The 18,271-nt window shown below is 41.1% G+C and overlaps 1 protein-coding gene across 1 annotated transcript in view; it reads right to left on the reverse strand.

Annotated features, from left to right (window-relative positions):
• Positions 1 to 590: 590 nt before the first annotated feature.
• Positions 591 to 18,271, reverse strand: part of F13A1 (coagulation factor XIII A chain) — a 223,360-nt gene continuing 205,679 nt past the window's right edge. The window contains exon 15 of the mRNA XM_077492144.1: positions 591 to 3,722. Within this exon, the coding sequence (XP_077348270.1) occupies positions 3,575 to 3,722 (148 nt within the window). The 3' untranslated portion in view covers positions 591 to 3,574. The remainder of the gene's footprint in view (positions 3,723 to 18,271) is intronic.

The following is an 18,271-nucleotide window of genomic DNA, read 5'->3' on the forward strand; positions in this document are numbered from 1 at the left end:
TCAATAAAAGACCATCACCAGTTTGTATCGATTGCATTCTTTGGAGAGATAGTTTTGCTTTTCAATTGGTATCATGTATTATTTATTTGTAATGGTCTACCTCACATCTGTGTACTGACACCATATTATTTATTTTCATAGTCTGATCCAATAGATATGACTTTTGTTTTGTAGAACTTATGTTCCCTTTACATATGGCTCAAAACGTGAGATATAAGAATAAATAAGTGCTGAATAACAGAACCATAGGGATGCTGATATGGATTAATGTGACACGAATTCTCCTATCAGCACCCCTATGGCTCTAGAAACACCAGGACTTTTGTAGAAAGAAATTAAGTCAACTACCCCATTCCACAATGTAGTGCTCAGCGCTGGAGCAGCCTAATGCTGGCCCAAATCCCAATAGGTTTGGTGAAAGCTGTCTAAGGCAAAGCATTTACCAACAGAAAGTCTTACCACTGAGGGGTCCGGTGGCATGTGAAGAGGGCAACCAGGCATATTCTTGTGTGCTTTTATGCAGCAAATGCTTTATATTTTTAATTTTAATACACATTATTATGTGTTATACAAAAGAAAAAAAATCCATGTAATGTCTACTGCAAAATGCTTTATTAATGTCATGTAAAACAAGTGAACATGTTTAGAAGCCAGTAATGCATGCATACAAAAATATGAGTTTTTTTGTTGTTTGTTTTACATTTACATAAAGGGTTTTAAAGAAAACATTGCAAAATGAAAAAACTATTTTTAATGAGATTACTAAAAGGATAGCAGTCATAGGATAAAAGGATAGCTAGTGACATATATTATTGTGAATGATACAATAGTAAGTTTAACTTGTCACAAATCACCATTTGTTTCAGCATAGACCAAAAAGACAGGTGGATAATGTGTGAGTTTTTACCTGGGAGCAAGAAGTTTAATGTTCTGTATATTTGTCTGCTCTCATAACCATGACTTTATAAATCCTTCCATGAAACAATGAGCTACAAGGTATTTCTGAACTCCTTGTGACTTCCATGTTATTCACTACTATGAATCATCTTTAATGAAACTTTCTGTGCTTTCTTTTTCTTTTAAAAGACGGTTCTAAAAGAATTACTATTCTCAGAGCAACACTAGAGAAGACACAGTGAGATGAATTTTGTTGGTACAGGCAGGAAGGTGATATTGGCAGCAGAGATCTTCAAGGGGCTCGTTTAGATACTGCAGACCCATGGGTTGCAAGTGAAACCAGATCTATTGAGCCACAACCTTTTGGAAGCAATCCAAAGGCATTTTTTTTTCTCTGATCTTTTCCTGTACATATGACAGGTCAAGTATACCATAACCATGAGTCCTGTTGATGAACTGACAATGAGCTTGATGTGGGTCAATGTGGGTCTTTAGACCTCAACAACCTGCAGAAAAAGAGCCCACCAGAGATGTCACATCTTTTTCTTATAGTAATGAAATGTTATAATTCTGAACTGATTTTCACACACAATTGTCCTAAAATACCTGATTTCTGCCATGACACTCAAGTGTTCTGCGCTTGCACATAAGTAATGGCCACACTCCTTAAAGTTTAACAAAAGGCAAAGCCTCTTTTTTGTTTTGGATATAGTAAGGGGGAGATGTAACTGTCATGTTTTTATTGCTGTCTATGCCTCTGTTAGGGATATTCATCATTGCTAATTCTCCAGTTGACTCTTAAGCCTTGTACACACGGTCGGAGAATCCGTTGGAATGTGTCCTATTGGACCGTGTCGTCGGATAATCTGACTGTGTGTGGTATGCATCGGACTGATTCCGTCCGAATCTCCGTCCGACCCAATTTTCCAACATGTTGGAAATATTTCCCGACCAACTGGGCCGGACGGACCTAATCCAATCATGTGTAGAGCATTTTCATCGGACCAAGTGCCACGCATGCTCAGATCAAATTCCTACATCAAAGCTATTGGCTACTAGCCTGAATGTAGTCCCATCGTAACGAAATTACGTCATCACGTTCTGAAAGATCGGATTTTTCGCCAACTTGGCCCGACCGTGTGTATGCAACAGTTTCGGACACAATCCGTCGGACTAAATCCGACGGGCAAAATCCGACGGGTTTGGTTGGCAGAATCTCCGACCGTGTGTACGTGGGCTAAGGCCTTTTTCACACGGACGATCCGTTTAGGTCCGCCTGTCAGTTTTTTAGGTGGACCTGAATGGATGCTCACTAAACCCCTATGGAGTGTCGGATGTCATCAGTGACATGTCCGCTGACATCTGACCAGCTCCAATCCGAAAAAGTATGATGGAGGAAAAACCTACTTTTTATCCATCTGCGGATCAGGTGACGATGGACTCTGTGGTCCGTCGCCATCCGATCTCCCATAGGGGAGAGCGGCACTCTGACAGGTCCATCCCTGCCAGACAGACCTGTCATCTTCCTGCTCACCGGGGATCGACGGAGCGATCCCCACTGAGCAAGCAGATGTCCACGGGGCGGATCATCACGGATCCGTCCCGTGTGAAAGAGGCCTTAGGAATACATTTTTGGCTGCCACCTGAACAGGAATAAAGGGAAAACCTGCCAATGACAGTGTGCATTCAGGTATCTACACCCACATGGATGTCAAACTGGGAGCAGAAGCTGTGTCTGTGCAGCCACTGCATCCTATTTGACATAAATGTGACAACCTGCACACGGATGCATGGAATATCTGTACATCCTGTGAAGGCAAAATGCGGCCCTCACACAGGTGTATGCTTCAGTATGACTGTGTGAAAGAGGTCTAACACAAGCTTCCTCCTGCACACTTATGCCCTGTACACACGGTCAGACATTCCGACCACAAAATCCATCAGCTTTTTTCCGATGGATTTTGGCCGAAACTTGTGTTGCATACACACGGTCGGACAAAGTTGTCGGAAAATTGGATTGTTCTGAATGCAGTAACGTTTGTTGCGTACGACGGGTCTACGTAGAGGCCAGCAGTCAATAGCTTTCGTCTCGTAATTTATTCTGAGCATGCATGGCACTTTGTCCGTCGGAATTCTCTACAAACGATCGGAAAAAGTCAGATCATATTTTGTTGTCGGAAAATTTTAGATCCAGCTCTCAAACTTTTTCCGTCTGAATTTCTGATGGAAAAAGTCTGATAGAGCCCACACACGATCGGATTTTCCAACAACATAATCTGATCGGACCGTTTCCATTGGAATTTCTGACCGTGTGTACAGGGCATTACTGTAAAGAGTGTGTCTGATCAGGTCAGTTAGAGTGCACTGAATAGAGTGGTCAGATTCTGATGCATATTTGAATGCATAGTCATGCTTAGACTTACCATACCATTGCTAAAACAGGAAAGTTAAGGTAAAACTATGAAAATGGAGACCACCTATACAATGTCTACCATATTAAAAATGTATTGTCTGCTATATTAAAATGTATTTCTGTTTTTTGGGCTTTTTTTTAAACTGAATATTTGTTCTCTAGAAACCTCTTATTATGCATATTGGTAAAATTGTTCAATACTGTTTAATTTGTTAGTCATTATACTGTTAACATTAATGTGGAAATGCAAAAATTGGAATTCGTTTAGACTCCACTTAAGATCTCCAAATCCAGCTCACCATACACATGCCTTAGGGTGTCAGAATCAAGAGTTGCAATAAGCTTCCTGGTGCCCATTCTTCTTGGGATAAAACTTTCTTCCAAAATCAGGGATGTATTTCCTTGGACTTCCCTGAAAACAATGAAATGATAGGTGTGAGCATTCTTTACATACCTGTCATAAACTAACTTGCCTATTCTGGACTGGATCAAGTAAACAAAGAAAGCATTTAGCATAAGTTACTAGGAAATTCTTTTTGTTGAATTGCACCTGGAATGTATTCTAAATTATTTTAAGAAGTTGTTTCATAAATCACTTATGCCTGGTCTAAATTGATGTATGAACTAAGAATGTCTCCCCCCCCCCCCCCCCCAGTTTAGTCTAGTAAATGAAGAGGAAAACAAAGTCTTTTGCCCCGTACACATGATCGGACTTTCCTCCAACAAAACCGTGGATTTGTTTTTGAAGGATGTTGGCTCAAACTTGTCTTGCATACACACGGTCACACAAATGTTGTCGGAAATTCCTAACGTCAAGAACGTGGTGACATACAACACGTATGATGAGCTGAGAAAAATTAAGTTCAATAGCCAGTGCGGCTCTTCTGCTTGATTATGAGCACCCGTGAACTTTTGTGCATCGGACTTTTGTACACACATTCGGAATTTCCGACAACAACTTTTGTTGTCAGAAAATTTGAGAACCTGAAATTCCACCAACAAATGTTCTATGGAGCATACACACGGTCTGACTTTCGGACAACAAGCTCACATCCAACATTTGTTGTCGGAAAATCCTATCGTGTGTACAGGGCATTAGTGTTTTCAATATGGCAGTCTCTCTCAGATATCATGGAAATGTCTCTGATAGTGTAAAGGTTTCTCTAGCAACATTGCGGTCCCTTTAACCCCTTTATGCCTAAGGTTGACTTTTTTTAAATTTGCGGATTACAATTCATATGTTACCTAGAGCGGTAGGATATAAATAACTCCCCATATTGGAACAAGAGGCATTAAAGGGTTAAAAACATTAAGCTTTCTCTAGTAACATGGCCGTTTCTCCCATAACACATTCTCTCCGGTTAGACTGCAGCACTCTAGTTACATGCAACACTTTTAAGTAGCATGCATAACTATCTTGTCCTTGATCAGTTGCAGATTCAATGATTTTCACTGGGGTTTCTTGCTTTTTGCCACAAAGTGTATGATCAATACACTTTAGTGACGAGCCATACCTCTTTATGCGTTAAAAATAACCTACTCTTTTTCGCTATGACAAGCTGAAAACAATGATTTCCAGGTAAACCATAGCAAGGCTGGATAACATAAACAGATGGGGTAATGTAAATATAAAAATAGGAAATAGGCCTAAAGATATACAGTAGGCTTGTTAAGGGTATAGCCAAGCAGTCTGCATTCACATTCAAATGTGTGCAGCTCATAAGGCTCTTACTGATCTTAATACAAATAATTAATTGCCAGTATCAGTTTGTGTGCAGCCGCTATAAGGTAAACACACAATAAATATACAGCAGAGTAAATGTATATGGTCACTTTGGGGTTAATTACTAAAAGAAAACATTACAATAACGTTCACTGAAAATATTAAATCAGTTGCAGTGGAATTAAAAAAAAAATCATAAATGAATGGCCCTTTTGGAACCATGTCCTTTCTAGTAGACATTTTTCCTTCCTATATCCAATATATTGACCAAAATCCTTTAACAAAATGAATAATCAATCAATTTCCTTCTTCCATACCAATGTCTTATGGCCTGTACACACGGACATTCCGACGACAAAATCCGTCTGATTTTTTCAGACGAATTTTGGCCCAAATTTGTCTTGCATACACACGGTCGCACAAAGTCATCGGAAAGTCCGACAATGGGACTATAAAGAGGGCAGTAGCCAATATCTTTCGTCTCATAATTTATTATGAGCATGCGTGGCACAATTTAAATGATCGGATTTTGTTGTTGGAAAATTTTAGATCCTGCTCTCAAACTTTGTGTGTCAGAAATTCCAGCAGAAATAGTTAGATGGAGCCCACACATGATCGGATTTGCCAACAACAAGATCCAGTCGCACATTTTCTGTCGGAAAGTCAGACTGTGTGTACAGGGCATTAGGCACTAAACAAATTTGTTCTCTCAATACTATGTAACCTTGCATTGATTCCCTTAGTTCAACTTCTAGAGTCATTCGCCACTTTTTAAGATATATCCATAGGAATTAAATTATTAATGATAAAAGCCTTTGCAGATGTTTAGGGATTTGTGTTAGGAGGGTTGGATTTTGGGGGCGGGATTTGAGCTAGGAGGGTAGGTTGGGGGGATTTGTGCTAGAAGGGGGATTTGTGCTAGGAGGGTGCATTTTGTATTAGAGGGATTTGTGCTAGGATGGCAGGGAATTTGTGTTAGAAGGAGGGATTTGGGGGATTTGAGCTAGGTGGGATTGGGGAGGATTTATGCTAGGAGGGGTGATTTGGGTGGGTTGATTTGTGCAAGGAGGGGACATTTTGGATTAGAGGGATTTGTGCTAGGAGGGGAGATTTGGGAGGGGTGGATTTATGTTAAGAATGGGGATTTTGGAGGGTTGATTTGTGTTAGCAGGAAGGATTTCGGGGGGAATTTTTGCTAGCAGAGGGAATTCGGAGGGAGAGGATTTACAACCTACAGACCACAAAACTAACTGCCTCACAAATTACATGTTAGGGCTTGTTCACAGCAGGTGCAATGCAGTGAGAAATTATGCATTTTCCCACACCGGAAAAAAATGTGCTGCCTTCTGCAGAAGTACACGGGTACAGTTAATTCTTAATGGCACCCCCATGCATCTAGCAAATGCATGTACATTTACACCAGTTAAAATGCATAATACTGCAGCACCATGCGTTTTCGTGCGGCACAATTTAAAAAACCATGCTGGCACTTTTTTGCATGTTTCACATGCATAGATCAGCCCATTAAAAAACACGACTCACCGGAATCTGCAAAAAGCTTGCATGCTCGGATGTACCTCCTGATGTGAATGAGTGCACCCAGACTAGTGTGCCCCAAGATTGTGCACAATTCTAAAAGGTGCCTTGGCTAATTCTAAAAGGTGCCTTAACTGAGTAAAGATTGAGACACTGCCTTAGCTACGGGATGAAACACAGGTTACAGCCTTTCAAAGGTTTTATTATATAGCCAGGTAACAGAAATTGTATGTTATTATGGACAAATATAATGCTTATTTGTATGTCATTTTCCTTGTGATTGTACACCTATGTCCTATCTTTTGGCCAATTGTTGAGGACATATACAATAAATGCCATATGCATTCTCACTGATGAAATAAAAATGTTCTCCGATGCGGACTTGGAATATGTCATCAGGGTTGAAAAAAAAAATAATGTCCATTATGCTCAGTCTTTCACAAATTCACAAAGAGATTAGGAAAACAAAATCCCCATGGTTGCCAATGTTAGCATACAGGAGCAAAAATAAACGCTTTGTAATCCTCTCAATTTCCTGGATAAAAATATTGATTTATTAGCAATTATTCATAAGTTTAAATATTATTATTTTAACTTTTTATTTCTCTAAAAATTATTCAATTTTTTTTTAATCCATTTTTTTTTGTCATTTTGCCAATTTGTTTTTGCCATTACTGTAAAGAACCCCTTCCTAAACGGTTGTTAATTTTTTTTCTTCTGTATGGAATGGATGCTTCCTTTTACTTTGCCTTGTCTTACAAATTAGCCCACAAAGAAGATTAACATCCCTATCCAACACCACAAAGGCACTTTGTTCCCAGACCATGACTGGTCACAACCTAGCCAGTCAACAACAGAATAAGCGGGTCTAGGTGTACTGCTCAGAGGTTTATTTAAAAAAAATTGCACTTGAGAGTGCAGCATTGACAATAATAAGCCTTGATGCATTTCACACTAAACGTGCTTAATCTTAAGGAGTCAAGAATTTTTGCAGTTGATGTCAAGTGCCTTTTTTAAAAATAAACCTGAGAAGTGAGCACCTTTGTCTGTTTCTTTTGTTGTTAACTTAGTAAATTCTTTACATTAATTTAGGGAGGGGTCAGGAAAGGGATTTCTGTCTGCACATGGTTTGATGGTGAGCTCCCATCACTGTATACATCTTACAATTTCCCACTTAAGGGTGCAAGGATGGATCAAATCTGGATTTATATAAAATGTAAAAAGCTGAAAGAGGAAAAAAAAAATAAAAATAAAGTAAACCCCCCCTCTCAAATGATCTTTCTACTTAAAACAAAGATTTAAATATAAAACAATTGTATCTGCCTAGAAGGAAATATCACAATGAATGCTGAGCCATCAGAAGGCAGATGCTATTTAAAATTCTGAATACCTAATCACAAATTGGATTATTTTTATACATAAACTGTTTCTATCGCTTTTTTCTTCTCCTGTATTCAAAGACCCTGCAGCTCTACAGAGTCAATGAATCCACCGTTGGTTATACAACTATGGCAAGAAACAGTAAAAATTATTATGAAGCTTTCTTGATGTTAACACCAAAAATGGCTACAAAAGTTCAAAGCTTTGGATCTATTACTTGCAGAAGCATGTAGAACATGAATATACAGCAGGAGTAAAGTGACCAAAATGTCAATTTACTATGAAGCGCCTACATTGCAATGCTTGTAGAATATGTATAGGATATCTGAAGATATTAGAAGTCATTGAGAAGTTCCATAACTATATAAAAGCACCAGGCTGCAACTTGATTGTTTCTGTTTCTTGTTTTTTTCTCTCTCAAACAAATGTTTTTTATTGAGAATAAGAAATAAAAAATGTATATATATAAATTTATGGTTAAAGCCCTATGGCTGATATAGATATGAACAATACAGACTTACCATAAGACTTACAACATGAAATGGACCTGAAGTGTGCCCTGGCCTGATAGATGGTATGCCAAAATAATGGGGCAAAAACATTCAGGTAGGGGTATAGTTTTATTAATTTTCAGTGTTCTAAATTGAGTAAGTTTGGTGAAAGCTTGTGCCATTACCACCTGAGGATTGGGGATGTACCGGGCGAAGCAACGAGCTACTAATTGAACTGTGGAGCATGGAATGAAATGAGATCAAGCCAACTGGGGCATACCAGGACGAATCGCTGCATCGCGGATGCCATCGGATTCAAATCGGAGCGCAGTACGTGACAGTGAAATGAACAAAATGTTTTCCCATGAAATGAAATGAATGAAATGTTTGCCATGGCAGAGGCACAAATCGGTCCTGCCGCAACTGTGACTGACAACAGACCGGACTCTGGAGCATGTACTAAAATGAGGCAAAAAACAGCTAGTGCACAACGGAACGAATCAGTGCATCTGAGATGCAAGTGGATTAACAGCTGGGCACACTGGAAAAAATCGGTGCATCTCGGATGCGACTGGATTCGATGTACAGTAAATCCACAAGTTACATTGATTTGTCTGTGGAGCATAAAACAGTGAGACATGCCTAAATGAAGCGGTGTCTTTGCATCAGTGTGAGGTACCGTATATACTCGAGTATAGGCTGACCCGAGTATAAGCCGAGGCCCCCAATTTACCCCCAAAAAACTGGAAAACTTATTGACTCGTGTATAAGCCGAGGGTGAGACATGGCTGTCCATCCCTGTGTGTCCGTCCATCCCTGTGTGTGTGTCCGTCCATCCATCCCTGTGTGTGTGTCCATCCATCCATCCCTGTGTGTGTATCCATCCATCCATCCATCCCTGTGTGTGTGTGTGTGTATCCATCCATCCATCCATCCATCCATCCCTGTGTGTGTGTGTGTGTGTGTGTGTGTATCCATCCATCCATCCATCCATCCCTGTGTGTGTGTGTGTGTGTGTGTGTGTATCCATCCATCCATCCATCCATCCATCCCTGTGTGTGTGTGTGTGTGTGTGTGTGTGTGTGTATCCATCCATCCATCCATCCCTGTGTGTGTGTGTGTGTGTGTGTGTGTGTGTGTGTGTGTGTGTGTGTGTGTGTGTGTGTGTGTGTGTGTGTGTGTGTCCGTGCAGCCTTGTGTGTGTGTCCAGCCTACCTGTGTCCCAAGCCTCCGTCCCGAGCCGCCGTCGTCCCGAGCCTCCTCCGTCCCGTGCCGTGCCTCCTCCGTCCCGTGCCGTGCCTCCCCCGTGCCGTGCCTCCTCCGTCCCGTGTCTCCTCCGTCCCGTGTCTCCTCCGTCCCGTGCCGTGCCGTGCCTCCTCCGTCCCGTGCCGATGGATCGCCGCTCTTCTCGGCGGCCATTCTACAATTCAAAATTCCGCCTCCGCCTGTGATAGGCGGAACACTCAATTTCCCAGCAGCCTGTGTTCCGCCTATCACAGACATCCTCTCATACTCGTCCGTAGTATGAGAATGAGCGGATGTCCGTGATAGGCGGAACACTGACTGCTGGGAAATTCAGTGTTCCGCCTATCACAGGCGGAGGCGGAGAAGGAGGCGCGGCTTTTGAAAATTAATGTCCGCCGTCTGTCTGCTCGATACGCTGATCGAGCAGTCAGACAGCGGCGACTCGAGTATAAGCCGAGGGGGCACTTTCAGCCTCAAAAAAGAGGCTGAAAATCTCGGCTTATACTCGAGTATATACGGTACGTAAAAATGAAGAAATGTTTGGTATGATAACATTGCAAGTGATTGGAAAACATTGCGGCTAAGTGTAGGGTTTTACGAATGATTCGTAAGTTTGATATCGAGGTTTAGTGACAAGATATCTAACAATGCGTGAAATTAAAAAGTCAACCGAAAACCCTACCTGCGACAGCCGAGCCAGACACGTCGTACATAAAGTGTGAATGGAAACGAGAGCCTCCGAAACTTTGAACACAGGAACTCAAGGACGCTAATGAGTTTTCGAAGAGTCAGCCTAGTGACGTCGTATCGCGCACAGGAAACCGACGAAGACCACAGGTGGGCTGGTTAAATACCCCCGGGCTCCTCCCATTAATTCAGGCCACCATACTGGCCTTCTTACTTATGGTTGAAGCCCTATATGGCTGATATATATATAAAGTATCTCACAAAAGTGAGTAGACCCCTCACATTTTTGTAAATATTTTATTATACCTTTTTGACAACACTGAAGAAATGACACTTTGCTACAATGTAAAGTAGTGAGTGTACAGCTTGTATAACAGTGTAAATTTGCTGTCCCCTCAAAATAACTCAACACACAGCCATTAATGTCTAAACTACTGCCAACAAAATTGAGTACACCCCTAAGTGAAAATGTTCAAATTTGGCTCAAAGTGTCAATATTTTGTGTGGCCACCATTATTTTCCAGCACTGATTTAACCCTCTTGAACATGGAATTCACCAGAGCTTCACAGGTTGCCACTGGAGTCCTCTTCCACTCCTTCATGATAACATCATGGAGCTGGTGGATGTTAGAGACCTTGCGCTCTTCCACCTTCCGTTTGAGGATGCCCTACAGATGCTCAATAGGGTTTAGGTCTGGAGACATGCTTAGCCAGGCCATCACCTTTACCCCCTTTTAGCAAGGCAGTGGTAATCTTGGAGGTGTGTTTGGATCCATCACCATGTTGGAATACTGCCCTGTGGCCCAGTCTCTGAAGGGAAGGTATCATGCTCTGCTTCAGTATGTCACACTATATGTTGGCATTCATGGTTCCCTCAATTAACTGTAGCTCCCCAGTGCCGGCAGCACTCATGTAGCCCCAGACCATGATACTCTCACCACCATGCTTGAATGTAGGCAAAATACATCTAATAAATACATCTAATAATCTTTGTACTCCTCACCTGGCTGCCGCCACACACGCTTCACACCATCTGAACCAAACAAGTTTGTCATGGTCTCACCAGACCACAGGACATGGTTACAGTAATCCATGTACTTAGTCTGCTTGCCTTCAGCAAACTGTTTGGGGGCTTTCTTGTCCATCAGCTTTAGAAGAGGCTTCCTTCTGGGATGACAGCCATGCAGACCAATTTGATGCAGTGTTCAGTGTATGGTCTGAGAACTGACAGGCTGACCCCCCACCCCTTCAACCTCTGCAGCAATGCTGGCAGCACTCATATGTCTATTTTCCAAAGACAACCTCTGGATACGATGCTGAGCACGTGCACTCAACTTCTTTGGTCGACCATGATGAGGTCTGTTCTGAATGGAACCTGTCCTGTTAAACTGCTGTATTGTCTTGGCCACTGTGCTGCAGCTCAGAGTTTTGGCAATCTTCTTATAGCCTAGGCCATCTTTATGTAGAGCAACAATTCTTTTTTTCAGATCCTCAGAGAGTTCTTTGCCATGAGGAGCCATGTTGAACTTCTAGTGACCAGTATGAGAGAGTGAGAGAGCGATAACACCAAATTTAACACGCATAAAAGGTGAGTGCAGCGCTAAACAAATAACAAGAAAAATTATTTTCAAAATTTGTGGGTGAAACAATTATAAAAAAGAAAACTAAAGCAGGGTCCCAGTGCAAAAAAAATATTTTTCAAATTTGTAGGTGTCCAGTGGGTTACACTTATGAGATACATGACGTATTAAGGCATTACAACCACATGTCTCATCAGTGAGGTCTGTGGCATCTCCTCAAGCTTCCGTTTGCTTCCTTTTCCTGATGCCCATCAAAATCCTAAAAAAAAACGTGATGAGGTCACATTTTGTCACGATTGGACGTTGTCTAGGGATTGGCCAGTCCCCAGATGATGTCCAACCCTGACGAAACGCATAGGGTGGAGCCTATGGCGGTGACGTCATCACGTTTTTCTCAGGATTTTGATGGGCATTAGGAAAAGGAAGCAAACGGAAGCTTGAGGAGATGCCGCAGACCTCACTGATGAGACACATGGTTGTACTGCCGTAATATGTCATATATCTCGTAAATGTAACCCACTTATTTAATTAAACTGCATTTTTAAACTTATTGCACTCTCTTTTGTTTTCTGAGTAACATCGTACTAGCAGCGGTTCCAAAACATCTTTTAATGGTCTTGGGGAGACCGATTTCCCTGTGCTGGGTGAGACTGCTTTTCATCAGTCACGGATAGCTGGTAAGCAGGCTACTTACTTGGGTGTGGAGCTGGATGCACATTTATTTGAAGATTCTTCACAAATTTTCATAATTTACCACAGACATTACACATGGATGATTGTTTTCCTTATATATGGATTGATTTTTGCACTGGGACTTTGCGTTAGTCTTTATTTTTCACCTACAGATTTTTTTTGCACTGGGACTCTGCCTTCGTTTTCTTTTTTATATTTTGTTCACTTGTAAATTTTGAAAATCATTTTTCTTGTTTGTTTTGCGCTGCACTCACCTTTTATGCATATTTACTTGGAGTTTTTGTATTAAGCCCCATACACACTATCACATTTTCTGCTGATTTTTTCCTTCAGATTTACCAAAATCATATAATATGAGGTCAAACCTTAGGAGTTTCAATTTGTATGCAATCAGGCAGGCCCTTGCACTACATGGTTTTGGTAAATCTGAAGACAAAAATCTGCAGAACATCTGATAGTGTGTATGGGGCTTTAGACTTTTTAGTGCTGGCAGCTGGTTAAATTTCATTTATAGTTCGCATTTCATATCCTTGATTCTCTAGCACAGGGTTAGCCCACCTTGAGTTCCTTGAACCAAATTTAACACACCTACTTCCCATTCACACCTGAGACCTTGTAACACTAACGACTCACATGACACCGGGGACGGAAAATGGCTAATTGGGCCCAATTTGGAAACTTTTACTTAGGGGTGTACTCATTTTTGTTGCCAGAGATTTAGATATTAATGTCTGTGTGTTGAGTTATTTTGTGGTGACAGCAAATTTACACTGTTATACAAGCTGTACACTCACTACTTTGCATTGTAGCAAAGTGTAATTTCCTCAGTGTTGTCACATGAAAATGTACTGGATCTACTGATTACCAACAATACAGACCTGATCACGGATATGGAAATACGGGGCAATTTAGGAAACAGCGACCACAGGTCAATTGACTTCTGTATAAACATAAGAACCTTACTGGAAGGCATTTGACACAGTTCCCCATAAACGTTTACTGTACAAAATAAGGTCCCTTGGCATGGACCATAAGGTGAGTACATGGATTGAAAACTGGCTACAAGGGCAAGTTCAGAGGGTGGTGATAAATGGGGAGTACTTGGAATGGTCAGGGGTGGGTAGTGGGGTCCAACAGGGTTCTGTGCTGGGACCAATCCTAATTAATTTGTTCATAAATTACCTGGAGTATGGAGTAAACAGTTCAATCTCTGTATTTGCGGACGATACTAAGCTAAGCAGGGCAATAACTTGTCCACAGGATGTGGAAACCTTGCAAAAAGATCTGAACAAATTAATGGGGTGGGCAACTACATGGAAAATGAGGTTCAATGTAGAAAAATGTAAAATAATGCATTTGGGTGGCAAAAATAGAAATGCAATCTATACACTAGGGGGAGAACCTCTGGGGGAATCTAGGATGGAAAAAGACCTGGGGGTCCTAGTAGATGATAGGCTCAGCAATGGCATGTAATGTCAAGCTGCTGGTAACAAAGCAAACAGAATATTGTCATGCATTAAAAATGGGATCAACTCCAGAGATAAAACAATAATTCTCCCGCTCTACAAGACTCTGGTCTGGCAGCACCTGGAATATGCTGTCTAGTTCTGGGCACAAGTCCTCAGGAAGGATGTACTGGAAATGGAGTACAAAGAAGGGCAACAAAGCTGATAAAGGGTCTGGAGGATATTAGTTGCGAGCACTGAACTTATTCTCTCTGGAGAAGAGACGCTTAAGAGGGGATATGATTTCAATATACAAATATCATACTGGTGTCCCCACAATAGGGATAAAACTTTTACGCAAAAGGGAGTTTTTACAAGACTCGTGGCCACTCATTAAAATTAGAAGAAAAGAGGTTTAACCTTAAACTACGTAGAGGGTTCTTTACTGTAAGAGCGGTAAGGATGTGGAATTCCTTTCCACAGGCGGTGGTCACAGCTAGGGGCATTGATAGTTTCAAGGAACTATTAGATAAGCACCTGAACGACCGCAACATACAGGGATATACAATGTAATGCTGACATATAATCACACACATAGGTTGGACTTGATGGACCTGTGTCTTTTTTCAACCTCACCTACTATGTAACTATATGTAACTATGAAAAGATATAATAAAATATTTACAAAAATGTGAGGTATGTACTCACTTTTGCTCCATTCATGTACCAATGATGTACCTCCATTATGACTCGATATATATATAAGAGAAAAAAGCTGCAAATAGTGCTTATATAATTTGTAACAATATTCAATTTATTAAAAAATGTACATAGAACTCACATTTAAAAGGTGCTCCAGTGCACCAACAGCATATATCATATAAAACCACGATGCTGCAGGTACATCGTGCCTCTCCGTGAGAGATGTAAAAGCATCTTGCCAAACCAATGGAGGGGCAGATTGGTTTGGCAAGACATTTTGCATCTTTCATGGACAGGCACGAAGTAACTGCAGCATTGCGGTTTTATGTGATATATGCAGTGTACAGTTGGTGAACTGTTTTTTAATAAATTGAATATTATTTAAAAACGATATAAGCACTATTTGGAGCTCTTTTTCGCTCATATATATCAAGTCATAACGGAGGCACAACAATGGAGCAACGAGGGGGAAAGCATGATCTGTTAGTCAGGGGTGACTAAAAAGTTTTATTTGCCCAAACTTAAGTGTGAGGTGAGCACATTTCTTATGGGGGAGCACTGAGGTGATTAGGTACAAAGCATGGATATTTGAGAATTTGTGAAGACTCGGCAAGTTACAAATTTTTGCTGACATTTTCATTAATTAAATATTTGACTGCACTTAAGCACGGGACTTATATTATTACAAGAAGAAATACACATGAATGTATCATATCATTGTATATTCACATGTTGTTATGTTGGCACTCATATTTGCACAGGTTGAATAGATTTATTATCACTAGTGCAGCATTATTTGTTTTGAAGAAATAAAACATACATTGTCCAGAACAGATTACGTATATAAGGACTGCAGATATTAACATACATGGAATTAAGTCATTGTACACCACACTTCATGTATTGATATGCGTTTTACCCATATAGTCAAATAATTTCTTATTAAACACCATAAGATACTGCTGTAAAACCATTACTGTGGGATCTCTAAATACCTTTGTTGGTAACCTTTCAATTGTTATTCTGTGTACATTAGATTTTTTGCCGTTGGAATAAACTCTGAAGGTTTCTCCGATGGAATTTGGATGGAATTCCGCTCAAGCTGTTTTGCATACACACGGTCACACCAAAGTCCGACCGTCAAGAACGCGTCACGAAAAAGGAAGTTCAATAGCCAGTGCTCCACCCTTTGGGCTCCTTCTGCTAATCTCATGTTAGTAGAAGTTTGGTGAGAGACGATTCGCGATTTTCAGCTTTCGTGCTTTTCAGTCCGCTACTGCTCTTCAGTTTGTGCTTGTGGGTTTGTATCTGTTTTTCAGTGCCCTCCTGTCCACTCGTTTCTGATTTTCAGATCACTCTTCACAGGCCTCGCTGTTCTTCAGTGCGTTCTGTTAGTTCGTTCTGACCAGCCGACCGTTTTAAAGCCATGTTGCGGGTACTTGTCATACAGATCGCGCTGTGTGGGGGCTTGGTGTTGGGGTTCTAGCTTTGACCCAAGCCCAGTCCACGAACAGGGTCGGGAGGAGTTCATGGACCAAGAATTGGTTGCTCCCGCATGACCAATTCTCTCACATGCCTCTGCTTCATGAGATCCAGGAGAATAATCCTGATGATTTCAGGAGCTTTCTCCGAATGATGGACATAGTTTTTCACCGTCTGTTGGCTTTGCTGTCCCCTTATATTATAAAACAAGACACCTGCATGTGGCAAGCCATCACTCCCGAGCAGAGGCTAGTCGCCACCTTGCGGTACTTGGTGACTGGGAGAAGTCTGCAGGACCTCAAGTTCTCTACAAGCATCTTGCCCCAGGCTCTGGGGGTCATTATTCCAGAGACCTGTTCTGCTATCATTCAGGCCCTGCAGAAGGACTATATTAGGGAAAGTTTTCTCCTTTAACATCACATTCTGTGTATTTAATGTTTGCTAATGTATTGTATTTCTTTCATCATTCCTTAATTACCATGATTGGAATATGCTGTGGATGTTCCCTTTGTCCTCATGCATGCTGTAAGCTTTTAATGCTCCTTTTTTGGCCTACATGCATATTTGCCTTTACTAACCTCCCCAGCATGCTATCCTGGGTCCATATACACCTAGCCTAGTCACTTAACAATGTATTTTGTCAGCTCCATTGTAGGGATTTACCCTAAACACCCCCTAAAATGTGTACACATGTTATGTGTGTCCTTAAATTGGTGCCATAGGCTTTTTTTGGGTCCCAAACTCAGTTCGAACCCTTCCTAAAATGTTTACAATGGGCCATCAGAGGGGCTGAGGAATCTGATAAGTGGACCTTATATTTTTGTCTTGAAATACTCCTTAAAATAAATGTTATACTGATGTCAGCCAAGAATGTTTTTCTCTAATCTGCTTGCAATGTAATGCGCAAGTGGTACTAATATTTTTTTTTTCATGTTTTGACTGCATAGTTTCCTTTAACATCACAGGAATGGCAGACTGTGGCATTCCATTTTGCCAACCGTTGGGACTTTCCCAACTGTGGAGAGGCTATAGATGGGAAGCACGTCCACATCATGCCACCACACCATTCGGGGTCTTACTATTATAACTATAAGGAGTTTAATAGTATAGTGTTAATGGCGGTCTTGTTGGCACAATATGAGTTCCTCTATGTGGATGTAGGGAAGAATGGCTGGATGTCGGATGGAGGAGTCTTTGCCCAGACAGAGTTTTACCAACGTCTCCAGACTGGTGGCCTGGCATTACCACCTGATGCAGACAAGGAGTCCCGTTCATCTTTATTGCTGATAAAGCATTCGGTCTGGGCGAGCATCTGATGAGGCCATTCCCCCAGAGGATCCTCACCCCAGAGAGGAGGGTTTTTAACTACCGGCTGGCCAGAGCGAGAAGAGTCATTGAGAATACCTTTGGCATAATGACCAGCCGGTTCCGCCTGTTTCTGAAAGCAATCCATATGGCGGACTACAAAATCAACCACATCATCTTATCCTGCTGCATATTGCACAAATGGCCAAAATGATATTGCCTCAGTTGGGCCTGAGGCCAGACTTCCTGATGGGCCTGCATAATGGCCGTCCTGGCTTTGCACCCCAAAGTGCCTGTGAAGTTTGGCAGAAATATGTAAATTATTTTACAGGTAGGGGGGGCATTGCTATGCCAGACAATGTGTAAATATTTTTTTTAGAAAAATAAAAAAAGATCTGATAAAATCTTGAATTTTCTTTATTGCTTGTATTTGTTTTTGGCTGTCTCTTAGGTTCTCCTAGTGCATTTGTAGTGCCAAGTGGCTTTTCCTTTAGTAAATAATCCCCATTGCCACTGTAAACACAAAATGACTTCAAAAACTGATATTGAGCATTGAAAGAAAAAGCCACAAATTGTTGATTAGCAAAGTTTGTACTCTGTGCACATTCGCATGTGCGTTAGAAAATTTTGATGTAAACATTTTTTTCTCAATTTTTTTTCAATTTTTTTTGGTATAAACACACATGTTTCTA

The sequence above is a fragment of the Lithobates pipiens genome, unplaced genomic scaffold (assembly GCF_037356315.1).
Source record: "Lithobates pipiens isolate NorthernLeopardFrog02 unplaced genomic scaffold, aLitPip1_a1.2 Scaffold_19, whole genome shotgun sequence".
NCBI classification, from domain to species: domain Eukaryota; kingdom Metazoa; phylum Chordata; class Amphibia; order Anura; family Ranidae; genus Lithobates; species Lithobates pipiens.